General features: G+C 39.3%; 1 protein-coding gene across 8 annotated transcripts in view; it reads right to left on the reverse strand.

Moving 5' to 3' along the window:
- Positions 1–21,041, reverse strand: part of PPP4R1 (protein phosphatase 4 regulatory subunit 1) — a 65,195-nt gene that overhangs the window by 16,753 nt on the left and 27,401 nt on the right. For all 8 annotated transcript variants that reach the window (XM_057368919.1, XM_057368922.1, XM_057368916.1 and 5 more), the window contains 7 exons: positions 12,683–12,825; positions 11,167–11,313; positions 9,478–9,585; positions 8,666–8,731; positions 6,356–6,514; positions 5,020–5,150; positions 3,313–3,830 (listed from right to left, as the gene is read on the reverse strand). In XM_057368919.1, the coding sequence (XP_057224902.1) occupies positions 3,313–3,830; positions 5,020–5,150; positions 6,356–6,514; positions 8,666–8,731; positions 9,478–9,585; positions 11,167–11,313; positions 12,683–12,825 (1,272 nt within the window). The remainder of the gene's footprint in view (positions 1–3,312; positions 3,831–5,019; positions 5,151–6,355; positions 6,515–8,665; positions 8,732–9,477; positions 9,586–11,166; positions 11,314–12,682; positions 12,826–21,041) is intronic.

Raw genomic sequence — 21,041 nt, forward strand, 5'->3', positions numbered from 1 at the left:
RCTGCACGACTGGTGATGCCTTTTCTTTGACTGTTCCCCTTGGCATGGTACACTGAGGTACCTCAGATAAAAACTGAGTTATTCTCTTCTCAATACCTTCTGCTACAATGGTGCAAGCAGGTGAGGAAGGAGCAACTCACACAACAGAGAAGAGTGAAGTCAGACATGTAAAGTAGAGGAATGCCAAATCCAGAAAGAAAGAGGAACTAAAAYCAAATAGGAGGGGAAATACATATGGAGGGAAGGGATAGGGGTACAAAGGTGCAGTGGTTGCTGGGGATGAACATACACTGCAAAGCAGACAGTGGGGTGGCAGGAAGGAACAGCAACAACAACAATAACACAACAACATAGCAAAAAACCCAGCAAAGCCAAAAAAGTAAACCTGTATTTTTCTGACTCAAAAAGAACCATTGCTCRCTGAACTTAAGCACCAAATCTCCACACCTGCCTCAGCTGTCAGGGACTGTCTCAGAAATCACCTAGCAAAATGGAAACCATCAACCTCCTATGACTGAACAGCACCTTATTACCATCGTCTAAATATTCTGCAGAGTCAAGTAATAAAAATCCAGTGTGATCTTAAGAAACTTCAAAAACTCTGTGCCAATGATCCTGGCCATTATAATTCCACACAACAGGAATTCATTTTCTTCTCTTTTTACAAAATGTTTTCATAAAAAACCACCCAAACAAAAATYCATGTCAAGAAAAGGCTGCTGAATTTGCACAGTCAAGCATGGAGAGGCAAGGTACAGCCAGAGTCAAGGTCATCTGAACAACTTAATCTTACTGACACATGCAAAACATTATACACTGCAGTCTCATTCCCAAACCACGCTTCATCACTTCATCTTGTGATGCCTTCAGGATGCTTGGCCAATTTCTTACAKAAGCCAGAGGATGTGTACCTATGGAAGCTCTCCGTATGGCAGGCCTCCACTTACCCACCACAGAGAACACAGCATCTTCCACTCCCATCCCTTGGCTGGGAATGCAGCAATAAAGACAGGAGCACAGCATGGAAGCAGGAGTCCAGGACTTAGGTGACAGCAAGCCAATGAAGAAAATAAGTGCAAGAAAAAGATCACAGGGATTTAAAAAGAAATAAAGAGAGGAAAAGAAAATTCCTAGCTTGCTCAGTCATTGCGGTCAAAGCAAAGCCTACTCACAGTACAGGACTCATAAACATAATGGYTAGCTTTGCAGAGAGAAGGAACTGCAGGCAGGGAAGGACCCTACRGACCATTTGGGACCACGGCTGTTTTGCATACATCTGTAAGCTATATATACTGGAGAYAAAATTATCTGTCACATTAAGTAGTTTCATAAAATTTCTATGAAAACAAAWTAAGATAAGCTTTTGACTGAGTATTTACACCATCAGTTTGAAACAACAGTTTTCAATTATATTGCCAYGAGCAAAGAGGCAGACAGGGCTCTCATCTTCTGGATTACTCCCAGAGCAAGTCTAATTTAGGAAGTGTCACAATTGTCACAATTTAGGAAGTGTAAAGTTAAAAACAAAAGGTATTAAGTCAGCTACTCAGAGACTAAAGTCTGGATACCTACCACTTCTGTGTGTACCACAGTGTTTGAGACAAGCATGCAAAATTAATACTATTTGCATTTCGTGCAAAATTAAAATTGCAATGTTACTTAATCAAAACAGGCATGTTGTTAAAATTTCAGCTTCTCAAGTATTTAGACCAAATAATGAGAGCACAAGCAAAGGAAAAAGAGCAGAAGATTTAGGAGAAGTGTTTTACAGGGCTTCATTACACAGCCTTGACCAAGTCAGAGGTATTGAACAGAATACCAAGGTGACTGAGTAATCAAGACCACCGTCTGCCACCTTTAATTAGAATAAATGGCAGTGCTAACCATACTTCAAATCTTTCCATGGTGCTGAGAACCCAGAAACAATTTTCTTCTACTGAAATGTGTAATTATTGGTCACCAACTGCACAGAAYACCTCCTGACATCCAGTCAAGAGAGCTACAAACAAAACAAATTCCAAAAACCTGCACTGAAACAAGACATAACCACATATGATAAACAACCTGGTAACCCAGGACAATTCTGAATGTACAAGTACATGCTTACATAAATCTTCTGTTCACATAAACCATCGTAATTTATGTGTTAAGGTATGTTCTGTAACTACAGACAGAACAGCTTGACAAAGTAAACCTAAACAGCAGTGTAAGCTTTGGCAGTTGGCTTCAGAGATGGCGTATGTGAAGACTGAAGTCATTAGCAAGGGTAAAATTCTTCTCTTACCTCCTTCCTTAGTGCCCACAGCACTCCTAAAGCAACAAAATTTTATCTGCTGACTGCACAATTGATTAAATAAAAGTACAAAATGGATTTAAGAAAAGTTATAAGCATCTCAACTTACTAACAATAAAAAGAAGCCGAAAGTGTATCAGTTAGTTCTAAAATGTTTTTTCCCCCAACTCGCCCCTTCTTTTCCTTCTACTCTTTTCGGTATAGAGGCATGATTTCCCCCTACAGATTATTCAGGTCCAAAATAACATGGCTTCTTCCTTASTGGTACCTCCAGACTTTTTGACTGTGACACTTAAGGTTGATGTGCCCTAGAATTTTTTCAGCATATGAATACCAAGTAAAAGCTATTTCTAGTAAGTACATGTAGAACAGCCAAGTCCTTTTAACTCAGGAAGTGTCTCTGAAATGTTGCTCCACCACCTTGTCATATTTATGAAACCCTTYTCCATTCTTCAAGAGCTTTGAAAACGGGGAATGTGTGTTCACTTCAAGAATGCAGCTTGGACCAATAATCAGCCTGATCCACCAAACTTGTCACAATAAAGCTGTCAACAAGTGACTGCAATAACAAAAGCTTTTGCAGAAAAAARTGGAGACTATTTCACCAAAATCAAATGGATAATGAATAAAGAGAAAACCATTATTCACACTGATAATTAAAAAGAAAACTTCTTAATCTGCCTTATTCTGCGCGTGTGTTAATTAGAAATAAACTTGCTTAGCAACAGCTATGCCTTTGAACCATGTATTGGATTATATTGTCAAAACAGGCAGCCAGAACTTTATACTGCTAACTGCATGTGCATTCAATTTATAAAAGRAATCACACTCCTTTTAAGCATCTTTACACAAATGCAAATTCCTTTTTAGTTCACCATCAATTTTCCTCAATCTCTTTGAGGACCAGGAGAAAACAGTACTTCAGACTTTTAAAACAACTAAGAGGTTAAAGCTTAAACTGCTGAAGCAACATATGCATATTACCAAACATTAAAGATGTTTCAATATCTTTACCATACCTTTAACATCTGGATCATCTATATGGGGCTCCAAATTTTCTATCATTTCTTCTAATTCTTTCCTTGTTGCCATAGGAATGCTTGGAGACACTGGCATAGTGAGTTCCTGAATTTCTCTATCAAGTTTTATATCAGAAGTCTGCTGAAGCTCAAAGTCAATATCTATTTCAGGAAGTGGAGTCCTCCAGAAATGGAAAGAGTTGTATAATTCCTGCTCTGAAAGAGAGGTTTCCTGTGAATTCAGCCCAGCCTCCTGCAGATCTATTGTACAGCAAYGAGAACTTTGCTCATTCTCATCTGCCATATCCTCACAACATTCTGAAGGCAAAGTGCAACAGAAGGATGATTCAGTCTGGAAATCACTTTCCCTCTTGGAGCTACTTGACACTCTATTTTGATCTTCCATGACATTTTCAAGTTTTGTTGCAAAATCATCACTATCAACAGGTGAAGACRGATCCTCTGTCCTGTTGTGTTCCTCATCTGTAGTGTCGTCTTCTGTGGTCCTGACTTGTTCACTGTTGAGTGCCAAAGCAGATGGACATTTAAAAACCAAAATAAACTTGTTATGCTCTTAAAAATTCATGCTATCATCTTGTTGTTTATCAAAGTAAATTTATTTACACCATAACAAAAAAACAAAAAAAAACCCACCAAAAAACAAAAACAAAAACAAAAACAAAACAAAAACAAAAAAAACCACCATAGAATCAGAGAAGGGATATTGGAACGGATCTCTAGAACCACCAAGGCCAACCTCCTTGTTCAGAACCAGTTGCCCAGGACTTGTGTCCAGACAGGTTTTGAGTATTTCAGAGGATGGATATTCCACAGCCTTCTTGGACAACCTTTTCAACTGCTTGGTCATCCTCACAGTAAAAAAAAAAAAAATCAGGTTTTCATGTTCAGAGGAAACCTCCTGTGTTTCAGGTTACACCCACTGACTCTGGTCCTGTCACTGGGCATCACTGAGAAGAAGCCAGTCCCATCCTCATTTCACCCTGCCCTCAGCTACTCATGACCATTGGTAAGACCTCCCCTGAGCCCTCTCTTCTCCAGGCTGAAGTCCCAGCTCTCTCAGACTCTCCTCACAGGAGAGATCCTCCAGTCTGTCATTTTGTGGCCCTTCACGAGATGTGTCACCTSTCCAGTGTGACCAGGTCTCCCTCTGGATGGCAGCATGACCCTGTGGGAGAATGAGCCACTCYTCCCAGTTTTGTGTCACCAGCAGGCCTGCTGAGGGTACACCCTGCTCCAGCACCCAGATCATTAAKGAGCATGTTAAACAGCACTGGACCCAGAACTGACCCCTCACGTACACAATCACTCACTGACCTTCAGCTACACGCTGCTGACCAGCGCCCGTGGGCCCAGCCAAGCAGGCAGCCCTCAGTCCACCTCACTATTTCCTCATCCAGCCCAAACCTCAGCAGCTTCTCCACAAGGATCTTACAGGAGACCATGTCAAAAGCCTCCCTGAAATCCAGATATAYAGTATACACTGCTCTCCCTTGTCTATCAAGTCAGTCATCTCACCACAGAACATATATCCTAATTCTRGTCTATGAAGATGAGAAGATCCAGATCTTCCCATCTTCCCATTTACCATTCCTATTTACCAAATATTTAATTTAGTTTTCCTAACTTGCAGTTCATGCAGCAGGAAAACAAGCAGCCAAAAATAACTTGTAGATTTAGCAAATTTACCTGTTTTCCTGGGCACAATCACAATCTTCTGGGTTTTTACCATCTTCTTCTTTAAAGTACTGGCCACTGCTGGATGGATTAGCAAAAGTTGATATGAAAGGCCCCAGAGACTGAAAAGCTGCTTGGCGAACCTAGTGAAAAGAGTCCAAGGTGAAAAACCAAAATTATTTATATACAAATCTTGCTGTCCTATAAAACATAAAATGCCTGCTGCTGGGAATTGAAAGGGTCATAAGCCTACTAAGGAAACCAAAAGCAGAGGCTCTTGCCAGGAAAGAATCAGCCAGCTGTATATATAGAGTGCCAAGTTTAAACAAAATGTTAAGAAAAATGAAAAAGGGTGAAATCAGTTAAATCACAGGTAACCAAACTGACAGGCCTATTCCCCACAATCAAAGGAATCAGAACCTGTTTACATAAAAGAATCAGGTAAATTTGGGAGCTCAGCTGAGAAWTTTAACAACTTGAAAGGAAAAAAAGAAATCACGTACACTGAACCGACATTTCACTTCCAGAAGTGTGACTGATAAGCACTATATTTCTTTCCCTATCCTATTTGGCTGTGCTGGGCATTTGCTCCTCCATTCTCCTGCTATTTATTCTCCTCCTCTCAAAATTTTTCTATCTCAGTTTTTGTTATTTGATTAATTCTGCTGGGCTACAACTTGCATGGTTTTCCAAGATCCACGAGCTCATGCTTCTGTGCAGATGATCCTTGGCTCTTGGAAGCAGTCTGCTCAATAACAAACTTAAGGTTTAAGAGCAGATCTTCAAGACATAAAATAATAAACCCCCCCAAACAAACAAAAAATACAACCCAAAAAATCCCCTCAAAACCAACAAAAAAAAATCCCACCCAGAAAAAAAGACCCGAAAAAAAACCCTAAAATAAAAATCCACCACCCAAAACCCATCAAAAATTTAAATAATAAAGAACTCCCCACCACCAACACCCAAAACCACCCACAAACCCCAAACCGACAATGAACTCCACCACTTCCTCCCCACAARAAAGGTGTTAGAAAACCTGAAGAAGTACAGTACAAATACATCATAATGAATTTTTCAGTTTTGTTAATGATTCTCAGCAATGTTAAGTCACAGACAGCTCTGTAGCTAAATAAAGCTACTCCACTGACACAGTTTTTCTTACATGCTGCAGTGAAAATGTGAGGGACTCTCCACCCATTGACAAACTAACCAGTCTAAGAAAAATTTTGCTTGAGGTGCATGAAACAGGTCAGATTATCCACATCCATGAGAAGTTCTACATTGAGTATTGCAGTAAAATCCTTCAAATATGACAGCTATTCAAGAAATAAAAAACAATTCTTACCCATCGTGAAGGATCACTAATCAAATTAATAAAAAGGGTTGACAATTTTGTCCTCCGGACCTCCTGTGATGTTGCACAAGAAACTGCCATGAAGCAYTCAGCACAGGCTTTCCTAACTCCCCACACATTATCAGAGCAGAGCTGGAAAAACCTCGGCAGCTGTTAGGAACACAGTCAGTGAGTTTGCATGTCTTAATATGGCAGCACTTGTTCCAAAACAAGCTCTCTTTTCACATTCACTTTATTYACCCAGTTTTCCACCTTCATACCCAAATACACAGTTTGCAAGATGCACACATTCAGTAGCACCACCCTTCTAATCCACTGCTTTCATATTATTTATGGATACAGGTAAGGAAAATTCACTGAACTGCTGAAGAACATAAAAAACTACTAACTCTTTAACCCGATTTATGCCCCCAAAAACCCCACCTTCAGAAATATCCCTGAAACCAACAAACCTATCGTAAGACATCATATCTACACCTTTTAAGGGTAGAGCTGATCTACATTCTTTTAAGGCAGGGACAAGAAAAATAATACTGGTGCATTATTAAGAAGAAATTCTTTACTGTGAGGGTGGTGAGGCACTGGAACATGTTGCCCAGGGAGATTGTGGATGCCCCAGCCCTGGAAGTGTTCAAGGCTAGGSTGSGTAAGGCCTTGAGTAACCTGATCTAGTWGGAGGCATCCCTGCCCATGGCAGGAAATGTTCCTTCCAAAGGTTCCTTCCAAACTTTAATGTTTTTTTGATTCTATGATTAACATTTTCCCTATCAGAGACCACTTCAGAATTTTTGTAAGATTCTTACTGCAATGCAAAGAAASAGCATCTTCAGAAAGAAAAACCTTTTTTTTCCCACCAACACTTCTCATTGTTAGATTTATCAACCTCTGCCACCATTTATTCTACAATGCAGGACATGAACTGCAAAGAGGAACASGGGGATGAGAAAAACACTGCATATGCTCAGGACAGAACATGTTTGAACAGAGCAGTGGTTTTACTACTAAAACTGAAGAATTTTGAAGGTGTTCAGGTGCCTGGGTTTTTTGGACACAGTAATGGTAAGGGTGGAAAGAGTGCAGATGAGGCACAGACATGCACGGCTGCCTTGGCTTGCAACAGGCACAGTGACAAAATACAAGTAATCCAATGGCTGTTGCTGTGGCCTTGTTCACAACTATTGATGTTCAGCTGTTCCTACTCTCTACAGCCAAATTTTCTGGACTTTGCCTCTAATTAAAAGAAGCTTTTAGGTTAGAAAATAAAGTTATATCATTCAGCTTTTTATACACCCCTTTTGTTCCTAACAATAATTTAGAATCAGCAGAAAATTGTATTTTCTGTTATAGAAAGAGAATCCCAGATGTCCTGCCACACRTTATTGCTTTCAAATGAAATAATCATCACTTTTTTGTTTCACAGTAGTCTAACTGCACCCTCTACAAAGTTTTAATCCAAATTCATTACGCTAATCACTARAAGGGCAGTTGTGCGAGAGAAATCAATTTACATCCCAAATCAGGAAGCATATGGGATGCAAATCCACACAACTTAACTGCATTACCAAATGGCTTGAACCATGCAATAGCAAGGGAAAAATGCAGCAAATGCTTTAAGAGCACAAGAAATTCCCTGAGAGCCACAACAGGCCTACCTGTCCCAACATCACAACTGCAAAAGGCAGCAGACCCTCTGGCTGAAGTCAAGCCTGCATTTACACTCTCCCCATGTAAATCCCTTGCTAATTCAGGGCACTGATTCATCCGTCTTTGCTGGCCCTCAACAAGCTCACTGTCCACATTCCAAGAGAAGAACGCTTGAAGAGGGATCCCAGAGACTGCCAAGCTGATTTCAGCTCCCTAGCCTTTCAYGTCTCCAAATGTAGCAACATCCACTATCTCCCTGGACCTACCATAGGAATATGAGCACTATTAAGGATCCTCTTCTCACCATTTCATCCAGCTCCCTGCTTTCCCAATTTGAATTTGTCTCTTTTGCCTTTACTTAATTTAATATTGCCGAGATTCATTTATTTCATTTGCCTTTCTTTCTCTTTCCCCCCTTTCCAGGAAGGCAGTGAGGCTTTGTTTGAGGTAGGAAAACTGACACAAAAAGATTSTATCAGTGAACAGCAGCATTGTCATTTAAAGCCCACAGAAAGCCTCACCACTCCCAGCACTCTTTCCCCCCTGCCATGCTCCCCCTGCATCTGCAATCTCCCATGAACTGCCCTTATTCTGTATCTTGTCTGGCTCCACTCTTCATTTGTATCAAAAAGAAAAACCCTTTAAGAAATGGCTTACCAGCATTTCTTCAGTGGCTTGCTGTCCAACCACACTGCAGATATCTCCAAAATTGGCTGCGCATACCTTGCAGACACAATGCAAGAAATTACCACTAAGACCACAGTTTCAATACAGCAAAATCAAAGGGGAAAAAAATAAACAACTTTTAAAACCATAAAAAAATGTTTTGGTGCAAACTCGTGAGCTACTTTCCTATTCCACCACTTTCCATGTTTTTTAAAATATAATTTTACCTTTCTTCAAAATTAAGTCTTTTTTAATCATAGAAGAACCCCCAAACTTAAATGAAAGGAGGACATAATGCATTTAAAGTGCTGTTAAATTAAAAGTGCAGTTTTATGAGGGGAAATAAGCTACTTAATGGCAGGATGAGACCAAAGCACTGCCTCCAAACCTAAACATCATGATGGAGTACTGGTTTACCCCACCTTAGAGAGAATCTTTAATTCCATCTAGGCACAGAGATATGAGCTCAGGTGGCTGATGCTGTATTAGCCACAGCTAGTTCATAATTCCATGGCTACCAACACAATTACAAGGACTTATGCCCAATCACATAGCTTTCTATAGCATAAGGACAAGYAGATTCTTTCTTTGCTTCTAGTAACAAGGGCAGTGATACGGGAAAAAAAATCTCAGTGTCAAATATTAAAATCTGTGGAAATGTGAGCTGCAAAGAAACTCCCACAACTTTCACTTACATATGTCACAAATTAGATCTACCAGAAAAGTTTCTTAGTCACATGCAAGTTCCAAGCCCATGACACTCTTTTCACAGATAATCTAGAGCAGATGCTCATAATTCATACCTTACGAACATGAAACATCCTGCAGTCACAGCACATCTCACAAAACCTGGGAAGAACCAGTCTTTCTGTGATGTCCTTTCCAACCATGGAGGCCATTTTGCACATAATCTAATGACAAGACAGACACTGATCAGAGATGCTTGCACAACACACCATTGTGTCAGTWAAGCAGAAGCCTTCTACTGTACTCCTAATTTTTTAACGTATTTTTCATTTTGATGAACATAATTTCRTTGAAAACTGTGAGAAATACTGAAAACAAAACCCTATTTGAACTGAAAAGATYTGGCCAYTTTTGAWAAAWTCTGYTTCCTCCCATTTCCTTGTCATGACACAACACAGGTGTAGAAGAAGACATTGGTCTTCCACTAAACTAAATCAAATTCCCAGYTAACAAAGATAACTGGACTCTCAGAAATTACTTTTATATGTTACCAAACAGACTTCTAAAAAAGAGTAAACATAACCAAGATACTTTCACTATTGCAATATGAAATGTATATATGTACAATCAACAGAAAATTACTGACAATATGCATAAGAGACTTCTGAGTTCTGTACGGTTCAAAAATTAACTACAGCACACTACGTTGCACATATGCAACTCCCCAACATAAAATTCCTGAAGAAATGTATCRCATCAAAGAAAGAACTCTTCCCTCTAACGGCTCTTTCATTCCGATTTGTACTGAAACTTTTTAAAAAAAAGCTAAAACAATTTTTTTTATCTTTCCTAATCATGTCAGTAGAACTATTTAAATTCATTCTTCAATCATAACAAATTATGGCTTTTCTAACCTCTAGGGGGTTGATGAACTACCGAAATTTCAAGTTTCAATACCTTCAAAACCATGGAAACAGATAAAACTTATCTGCTTATACTTTATTCCCTTATGCAGTTGTAAGCTTCACCAAGAAACACTAGAAAGTTGGTGCCAAATGCAACAGTGCTGGGGACTGGCTATAATTTATCAGTCCAGCCACTSTAGGAAAGTAAAGTATTAAATGAGGTCTTCTCTCAAGCAAAAAGTAAATAAAAATTCACCCAGCAAAAAGCATCAAAATAAATTGTAAAACACCAAAGGAAACAAAAGGGCATGCATCTTCTGCCATTTCTCCTCTCTAAATTAACTAATCTGCTTACTATTTTAATTCAACACATAAATTTTAATTGCAAAGRTTGTGTCTAATGCAAGAAAGAAAACCACCAACCAACCAACTGTGAGTTAATCAACTCAGACGCTTATTACTTTGTCTAATAAAACCAAACAAAATCAATAAAAAGAACAGACAGCAAAGAGCAACAGAACCAAGGCATTAAAGCTTTTGCACTGATGGAAATTTTCCACACAGGCAATTTAAACTTCCATAAAACAAAGAGACAAACCTCMAAAAAACTAAAAAGCCAACATAGCAGATGCTTTAAGAGTCAATAAAATGAATCCCCTGCATTGTCTTTATCCAGCTGGGTTTTAGTTTTTTACAGCATATATAAGCTATTGAATTTAAATCTAAACTCGACTGCAGTGTACAGCACTGACACAGCYTGGAAAAAGATTTGTCATGGAGAGAGAATATAATTTTTTTCTCTTTAGTAACACGTGCAACTTGAAACACACCACCAACCACTGCACTATCAAGCATTCAGGCAAAATTGAGGMGGTTTGATTTGGTACTGCTGTCACTTACAGCCACGGCTTCTGTCTTCACATCATCRTTGCTGTCTGGAGCTGTCAGATCTATCAGCACAGGGCACACTTTCGTCTCCACATCGTATCTCTCAATGAGCTCTTGCTCCAACAGCACTAACAATGCTGCCTGACTTGTTTTTCTCACCTGTCATAAAAAGACAAAAACTGAACYAAGGAATTCAAAGAGAGATTTTTTTTGTTGAAATACGTGTGTCCTGCATTTTGGAAGCTGTACCTATATACCATCACACAGCAGTACTAACTGCATACAGTGAGAGGACAAGGGCTCAACAAGTACTTTYTGCTGTCCTGTGTTTTAGGAAGTATGGAGGTGGACACTTATGTTGCCTTAGCTGACAAAAGGAGGATGTTTCTTGGGTTCAAACAGTGTATTTCAATGTCAAAAAGAGCAGTCATGGCAAAGCTCATGCACTGCATGAAGAAAAAGCAGCACAATTAATGGAGAGTAACAAAKTTCTAAGGGGTGTGAATTTTACTAAACAAATCCCCTTTTTCTCAGATTAACAAGAAGTTGGCTGGCAAGGAATAATTGCTTTTATTTCCAATGCTCTTAAATTCTTAGTCCCCCTTTTTTTTTTTTTTAATTGTATAAAAATAAGATACCCACTACTGAATTCATAGCTGGCTAACCCCTGCCTCTCAAAGGAGTTGAGATTTTCATCAGAAGAGACAACATTACATACAGAGGAGACTACATATACTGCAATGCAGCAATTTCAAAAACACCTTTGAGCTCTTTGTTTCASAGCTCTGCAGCCCAATGAACTATGGAGAATCAACAGAGGATAAAACAATGAAAAGAATCACTGAATCTTCTAGCAAGAGAACATCAAACAGAAGTAAGGTTGTTGTATTATACATGAATTAGCAAAACAACTACTAAGAAAGATAGCTCTGAGTAGCAATTTTTAACCACGTAAATTTTGAAAAAAGCTAAGAAAAAAGTGACAAACTCAAGAGACCTAAAATACTGAAAATGATCTATCAGCTAGCATTAATCTAGTCTGAAATGATTGGAGAAGCCCCAAGAAAGCTTTGGAAAAGCTAACTGACACCTGCAGAGAAAAAAACACAGTAGTTCAATCCAAAACCTTTACTGGACTGAAATACAAAGAACTGGTCATGAAGTTACATAATGGTATTAAAAAACTGAATTATATCTCAGACTTGGTTAATCATTATTACTGTTCATTTGTGCCAGAATTTAAATTATGTAAGCTTGTTTAAATGACTGATTTTGTTCATACAAATACAATACCTAATAAAAGGCCCCAAATCAGGACAGACTGCAGTAGATGTAAAAAACTGTCACTATATTTCTTTAAAAACTTTGAATATTTTCTTTAAATAAAGTCATAGTACCATGTATTTCATGTCTATTCAAAATCCTTATATCCCAAAATATTATGCACTTGTACGATGCTAAATTTAAATAATTTGGCATCACAACAGCTATTTCACCAGCTAGTAAACTACTTTTAGAAGACACATACCTGGTTATTCTGGTCTGCGAGGTATCGCACCACAATAGGCAGTAAGTATTTGGAAAAAGCATAAGGGATTGAAGGTCTGTTTTCTTGACAGAACATAGCAATATGAGGCACCTGTTCCATCAGTTCTGCCCGTACTGTTGGTTCTGTAAGGGTCAAAAYAAAACCAAAAAAAGGTACAATATATGTTCACAAGCACACTCACAGATACTGCCAGAGTAAGCTTTTTACAGTCCTCTACAAAGTATGTAGTTATCAAATGTTCATGTCAGTGTTTATGTCAAGCTTGATTTTAAGCACCTTTTTACAAAACCAGATAAAACTACATTGTGCTGCCAAACTACTAAAAAGTCAGATTTCACATTCTCAGTAATAAAGCAAAAAGAGGTGTAAGAGAGCAAGCCACCAAACATAATGAGTATCAGAAGTGTCTCAACTCCCTATGAGCATCACCTGATTCACAGAAACCTGCTATGCAGAAAGTCAGCCCAGAACTGGTACCACTGTGAGAAGAAAGGAACTGAGGGGGAGTCTGGGCCACAGCCTCTCAGATGGGAAAGATCCCACTGAGCAGAACTGGCTATAACCACAAATGTTGTTTTTCATTCTTTGCTTTTTAAGGCAACTGATGTCATTGTCAAATGGAAAAGGTCCTGCATCTTTCCAGTTGCTTATGYTAAACCTTTGAGATGTGTTTCTCATCAAAGTTTAAAAAATACTTAATTTAATTTTTAAATTCAAGAAATAGTGCGCYGCCTGAATGAATCCTAATCCCTACAGAACACACAGATGTATCTGGGGATGAGAGAAGAAGCAAGAGAAACAGTACAAGCATGGATTAAATTTGAATTATTAGAAAAACAGCTTCTAAGAAGTAGGACATTAGTACATGCCTAATAACTCCTTGGGGGTAAAAAAAAAAATCAGAACTAAGTATTTCTGGCCTTTTAGGACTTGCTGACAGTCCTTGCAGTTACCACTGGTCAACTGATTACCTATAAAAAGACATTACAAAACCCATCAACTGCTCTCAAATTATGTTAATTTTATTTATAATATTTTAAATAGTAATATGAATATGTCACAGGATAGATACATATGCCTTATTAAGTTTTACTTCTAAGTTGTTCAGGTTAACCTTAATGGTATGACCTGAACCATCTTCCTTGGAATACTTGTAATTAACATGATACATTACAAATATAACCTTTTGTTAAACAGAARCATGCAACATGCTTTTGTATTTTACATGGCAAATGTGTGCATCACTTGGCTTTCTTGAATGCTGGCTACAAGGGTAAACTTAGGTCTGAATAAAACATAACAAAGGCAAATCAAGTCCCTGGCTGTGTGCAGTCTTTTCTTCACTGAGGACAATAACAATAGAAAAGATGATTGCACAAAAAGCAGTCAAATGCCTATGTGCTCCAATTCTTTCACTAYAGACTTACATTACWTTTCCTATAGAAAAACATCYCAAAATCAGAATTGGAGGGGASTTTGTAGATCMTCCCTACCCCTGGGGATAAGGGTTWCACTAGACCAGKTTGCTCAAAGCCCCATCCAACTTGGCCTTGAACACTTYCAGGGATCCYCTGTAAAGTTTATGAACTGTGGACCAAGTTGTAAAAYACAAAATGAAGTCYCAGATAAAYCAATACTGTAAAGGTTTGCTGTTCATAACAATAAAATAAAAGAAGTCTGCCAATCTGCTTTGTATCTCTTCCCAAATGTTATCAGGAGCACACAGGTCAAAAGCCATTTTATTTAAATTTCTGTTCTAACACAACTGATAATAAACAACACCTAATACATGTTCTAACACATATGCAGGTTGAACTCCATAAACAATACAGACATCCTGCAGTTTGTATTGAAGGAGYCAGATCCTAAAGAACACTACCCAAACTATGTGCAAGTTTTAGCAGATCTGAGATAACAAAAATTCACAGTTTAACAAAATGCTGAACTCCAGTCAAATTATCAAACACTATGTTTGTAGCACTTAACCTGGCAGCTAACCAAAATAAGTATCTGCAACCAGGACAAACTAATAGTTAATGATATCGTTAATTCTGAAAGTTGAAGTCTCCATATCATACTAACACAAAGAAAGAAAACTCCTATCATAGTAATTCATGTTTTGCCTCCTCATAAAAATTTGCCAGAGCAGTTCTTAGAACACAACAAAGACAARCTGCAACTGTTCATTAGGATGAGGTTTTCACCGGGGGAGGTGGGTGTGTCAACCAAAGGAGATGAGGTATTTTCAAGATGGCAAAAATATCTTTCTTCCTACATTTAGTTCAGTTCTGGTCCTCYCATTTGACAAGGCCTGGCTTCTTCAGGTTTGGAAGAGAGGCTTGAAATGTGCCTGAGAAATAAGTCTTTTTACATGGCAACTTATACAAGTCAGCATATTTTTTTCAGGTGACAACCTGCCCAAAGGTGGTTGAGCTGAAGAAGCCTTGGAAACACCCTCCATTTGCAACCCCTCCAGTACCCACTGAAAACAGATCAACCACAAATGGAAGAGTCCTCCCTTGCTGAGTACATTTTGAGATAAAGAARGACATTATCTCTGCAAAMAAGCTGTACACAGCCWCTCTCCCCARGAKCAACTGGGTTGAAAAGGCTGTAGAYGGCAAACAGAGCAGAAGAAACCATCAGGTGGSGCAAGGAGAGATGGAACTTGATGGACAAGAAATGGGGACCAGCGCCCAAAGCCCAGGCTGGAGAAACTTGTGCCCACCTTTCCCATGAGGTTATTATTTCAAGACATGCCCAGGACATGATGTAGGGGCAACAACTCGTGTACCTAGGATCTTGTTCTTCTTTCTTAGGACTCACGTCTTGCATCTTATAGCAGACAGAAGATGACTTGGTAGGGGCAGAAGGTAAAGGGGAATGGAGAGTAGGCAAAATCAATCTGACTGAGGCTGCATGTTTGGCAGCAGTGCTTCTTAAATAGCTTCTAAATTTCCTTTGGGCAATCTCCACCCTCCCAGACAAAACCTGCAGCTTCCATTTATGCCAATGCTACTGTTCACACAGCCAGACAATAAACCATATCAAAAAACTGATCTAGCTGATACAGCTTTTGCCTCACCACAGCAGCATCATTAAACAGCGAGAACTGGCACTTAATATTGATCTTCTCCTGCAATCACACAATTCCCTCAAGTAGCAGAACTGTCTGATGATGGAAGCAAGCAAATGAAGGTAAAAGTGGGTGCTGTRACAGAGAGAAATGAGCAAAATGCTGAGAAAGCCAATTTATTCCTCTGCCTAGTGTGAAGCTGTGCAAAATGCTCAAGCCAAGCTCTTCACACATCTGACTGCAAACTGAACTCTGTCTTCACTGCTGAAGGAATAACACCTCCACAAACAAAGCCAACAAGAACTCTGTATTAAGCATATCAAGAGATTTGTATATACTTTGGACACTAGGCACTTGAAACAGGCAGACTGTTTTGATACCTCTTTGATTCCTCTACAGTTTGCCCACCCACTGATAAAGCAGTGGCAACACTCCCCAAGTTGACAAGGTTTGCTGTGAGACTGGATTAATAAATTTCTTTCTGAAGCACTCCAGTAAGAGAGCAGTATGTACCAAAACCTTAAGATCCTCTTTCCTTCAGAACAGGGTTCATCTATTATGCAGCACTTATGTCAGCTGCCTGACAATACTAAAGATCTGCAGATGTAATGTGAGCCCTTTTCTTCCTGAGCTACTAAGTCAGCTCTGGCTTTGTGAGGAACACGGGCAAATGAGATGATGCAATTAAAGATTTGAAAAATTCATACCCAGGAACGAATTAGAACTGTAAAGTCACCTTAGTTCTTACATTCCCTRACTTTCAAGTACATGGCTCTGGGATCTTTGCAAGGTCGATTCAAAGCAACAAACAAGGAGCGCTGTGTAGGGAACTGGCTGTGTAACACAACACTGTAATTTGCCATCAAAAGGCGTTTGTGCTGTTCTGGGCAATTACTGCTGCTATGCAAGAACCTGAACTGTAAGCTTACCAATTTAGATAAGAGCTCAATTCTTCCAAAGGCTGAAGCATATGTTCCAGTGTGTACTGAATAGAGCCTAATCTCGCAGTCTGATGMGGTTACAGTAGAGACTTTTTTTGCATTATGTTTACTTAATACCCAAGCAACATCGCCAAAAAATCCACTGAAGTCAGAGAACTTTCTCATTCCCTTCATCTATTCCCCAGCTTTGTCTTCAGCTTAAAGAGGCAGCAGCTCCAAGCAGGGATTCCAGGAGATTGTCTGCCATTCCACGACTGTCTGCCATTCCAGTTTAAACTTCCCTGTTGTTTATAACCAAATTTACAGCTTGGTCATTTTGTTGGTTTTGGCTGGGGCAGCATTCATTTTCTTCATAGTAGCTGGTAAGRGGCCATRTTTTTGATTTTTGCAGGAAATAGTGYTGATAATTCAAGGATGTTTTAGTTGYTGCTGAGCAGCACWCCCACAGAGCCAGGGCCTCCTCTGCCTCTCACCCCACCCACCCCACCAGAAATCGGGAGATGCACAAGAAGCCAGGAGGGGACAGAGCCAGGACAGCTGATCCCAAATGACCACAGGGACATYCCAGACCAYACRGTGCCATGCTCAGCACATAGAGCTGAAGGTAGAAGGAAGAAYGTGGGAAAGTTCAGAATGGTGGCATTTATCTTCCCAAGTCACTGCTATGCATGATGGAGTCCTGCTCTGCGGATGGCTGAACACTTGTCTGCCCGCAGAAGTGGTGAATGAATTGCYCTCACATTAGCAGTGAGAACATGAGCATTACCCTGGGTTGTCATTTTCCTAATTCTTCAGGCTGTTTAAACACTGTTTCCAGCACAAATCCAAAACATGGCCCCATATTAGCTACTATGAAGAGAATTAACTCTACCTCAGCCAAAATCAACACAGTGAACAGAACACAGCAGTTACATGTAGCTTCTTCAAGCACAAGCTCATCCAAAAGGGGAATACATCTGCACTCTGTATTTTTTGTACTGTACAATACAGCAGGACCAAGCTTTCACACAGTATAAACAAAACCTGGGTGGAGAATTTTGCTTCACATCAAGTTTCTATTTTAGGCACTCTGGAAAAATCTCTGTGTACAGTTAGGTTCTACATAACATTTGCCTGGAACAGTATTTTCCCATTTGGCAGAGGAAGTATTCTTAAATGCAGATCTTCTCAAATTATCTCCTGAAAGTACAAGTCTACCCCTTAAAGTAACACTCCACTAAAAAACCCTGCAATTTGTTAAAACTAAAACTTTGAAAATAAATACTAATATAAAAGACTAGATTTCCTTACTCATTAGCATTTTATTTCATTCTGTCATATCAAACCCTCAGTTTTAGCTATCTCACAAATGACCATTCAAATCAACATCCTAAACTGACTCAAAAATCATRTAAGTAATAAACTGTTTCTTCTTCATCCATGAAAAAAACACATATCCCCTAAAATCTGACACCATCTATCACATATAGTGCCAGCATGCTCACTTAGCTACTCCCAGCTCAGCTTGGACATATAAATGTGCAATGTTTATTTCATTCCTGCCGAGGCATCAGTTCACTCTCTATTCCACTTCAGCTATGAGGAAGTAAAGCACCACCATTAGCTGCACACTGGAAATTAAAAGGGGATTATTTTAGAACTGCGCAGTATGCCAACTAATTGCTTCAGACCAGTTATTTGTAAAACGAGTCATTATTCCAGGGCTACCCCACAACTAGATTTATTTCACAATGCTTTAATCTGAAGCAACATTTTGTATTTAGAAAAAAAGTCTGCAATGCTTTCATTATCCCAATATGACAATTCTAGAATACAGTGGAAATTACTGCTGCTTGTGAGGGGTTGTAAGGTTTTTGTGTTATAAAACTGCATTTGAAGAACAACCATTGATGATGTTACAGCTGTTTTAACTGACAATTTTTGTGAATGTTTTAAGTACATCTGAATATTAATAATACTGTCCTTTGCTCTTAGTAAGGGTTGTGAGCAACAGAGAAAGGTGTAGTACATGGCTCTGCATTAACACTTTCATTCTATAAAAAAATAGATGATTTGTCCCTTCAGTTGGAAGGGACCCACAAGAATCATCAAAGCCCAGCTCCTGGCCCTGCAGGGGACCACCCCCAACAGTCACTGAGAGTATTGTCCAAACACTTTTTGAACTCTGTCAGGCTTGGTGTTGTGACCAGTTCCCTGGGGAGCCTGCTCCAGTGCCTAACCACTCTCTGGGCGAAGAACCTTATTCTTAATATCCAACCCAACCTCCCCTATCCCTGACACAGCTTTATCTATCCTCTTTTTTTTTTCCAAAATATAACCTTCCCTTTCCCTCTTTTTTTCCTTGTAGTGACACCGTATTTTCCCATTCAATCTCTTTCATGTTCCATTCCACCTTTCTCTCTGACTCTCCTACCTCTTACAGAGATAAAAGAAAAGCTAGACAAGTGGAAATACACTGTAACCAGAGCCCAACTCTTTAAGTTTAGGAGTCCAGAAAAAGGCTGATGTGCCTGATGCATGTGCTGCTTCAGCAGTCAGGTTCTATTCTCCTCCTAACCAGAAATGGATTTCATTACTGACTGGCAGAGCAAGGAGTGAAACACTGACTAATGAGAGAGGGTAAAGTCACCATTAGTCACCCATCAGATGCATGAAGAGACAAAAGAGGTTTACACCAAGCACAGGAAAAAATTCTTAGCATAGCACCAAGTGGGCCCTGAGATAGGGAAAACTCTGAAACATGAAGATGAGGAAAGGAAGAAAATACAGCTGGAGATATTGACAGTTGGGAAAGGCAGATATTTGCATTCCCATTAATATCGCTTACATATGAAGACTTTTGTTAAATGAAATGCGGCAGTATGTGCTGTTTGACAGGTAATGTTGGCATGTCTCACTATACCAACAGCAGTAATTGAACCTACATTAATAAAACCATTCAAGCACACTATTAAGTAATTAGGGTTGCAGGACATCCACATTAAGTCTGATTATAGAGCTTCAAAACTTAATGACCAATTAGCCTAATAATTGTTTTCAAAATCAGACTGTTTCAGAAGCTGCATTCACAACTGATCCTTTGCAGTAAAGAGATTACTTTTCATTCAGAAGGAAAACATTTCAGTTGGCTATATACAGACAGATACGCACCAGCCCTTCAGGACACCATTCTGTTTCCTCCCCGTCATTTCTCTAGAAATCTATGTGTATCTATTTCATAGTAAGCTAAATTACACATATATTTTAGAAATGAAGATGTAGACTCTCCCTTTTAAAGAAACTTCAGAAAGTAAGATTTAAAGCTTCTGAAGCCTCTTGCACACTAAGCAAAATGCCAATAGTGCAATGATTCTGGCTGGGGCTAACTTTCAAAGCCAGTTAATCGCACTTCAGCACACAATGACGAATCTTGTATCATCTAAGCCACTCGCAAGCTGGTACCAAAAAAAAAAAGTTTGAATTATATTAATCTCTTTAAGTGAAAAAATCAGACATAAGGCCCTTGTTCAAACCCTCACCAGCCTGTGGCTAGTCTACATTTGAGAACGAAGAAGACCCAGCTGTCTTAACACAAAGATAAGCATTTTTAATCTAACAAGGGTATATGGGGGATAACTTGCCAAGCACTGGGCTTCTATGCCAAACTGTTTCTTGGCTTGTATACATTTAAAGACACCATAAAAACRTTACAGTGGGAATTCATACCTAACATCCCTAAAGAAACAGAGAAATTACAAAGTGACTGAACAGCAGATTCMAAAGCAATACAATGCATCTCACCTGCCACTACTCTAGCAAACCCAGTACAAAAACAGTGGGGAAGTCCAGAGTTTAGGACCAAAAATTACCCAAATCCCAMAGCAGAATCACAGTTTTAACAGCAACAACCAACTACAGCAATGAAGACAAACACTGAAGTCCTCCAAACAATTCAGATCTGGAGAATAATTTAACTTTAGCAAGTAAGGGCCTTGGGGGCAGCAGATTATTCCCCAAATGCCACTGATGAGTTTCCTCCATGGAACARCTATTCTGTATACAGCTGCCATGTACATACAACAGCAGCACAGGACACCTGGGCAGAGCAATTTCTGTGCTCTGCCAGCAGTGGGAGCAGCTCATTTCCAGTACCACCTGAAGTGGRTACTTTTCCCAGTAGAAACACACTAGCGATCTTAAGGCTGTAAACGTAAACCGGAATTAATTCATTAGAAAGAGTCCAAACTAGCTGTCAGGAGAAGATACTTTATATCATGAGTATGTGCAGACACAAYGGTAATCAAAACTCTCCTTCTCTCACAAAATACATTTCACTTTACTC

This window comes from Malurus melanocephalus, unplaced genomic scaffold (genome assembly GCF_030028575.1).
Source record: "Malurus melanocephalus ecotype Western Australia unplaced genomic scaffold, MMel_1.1 scaffold_99, whole genome shotgun sequence".
Taxonomy (NCBI): domain Eukaryota; kingdom Metazoa; phylum Chordata; class Aves; order Passeriformes; family Maluridae; genus Malurus; species Malurus melanocephalus.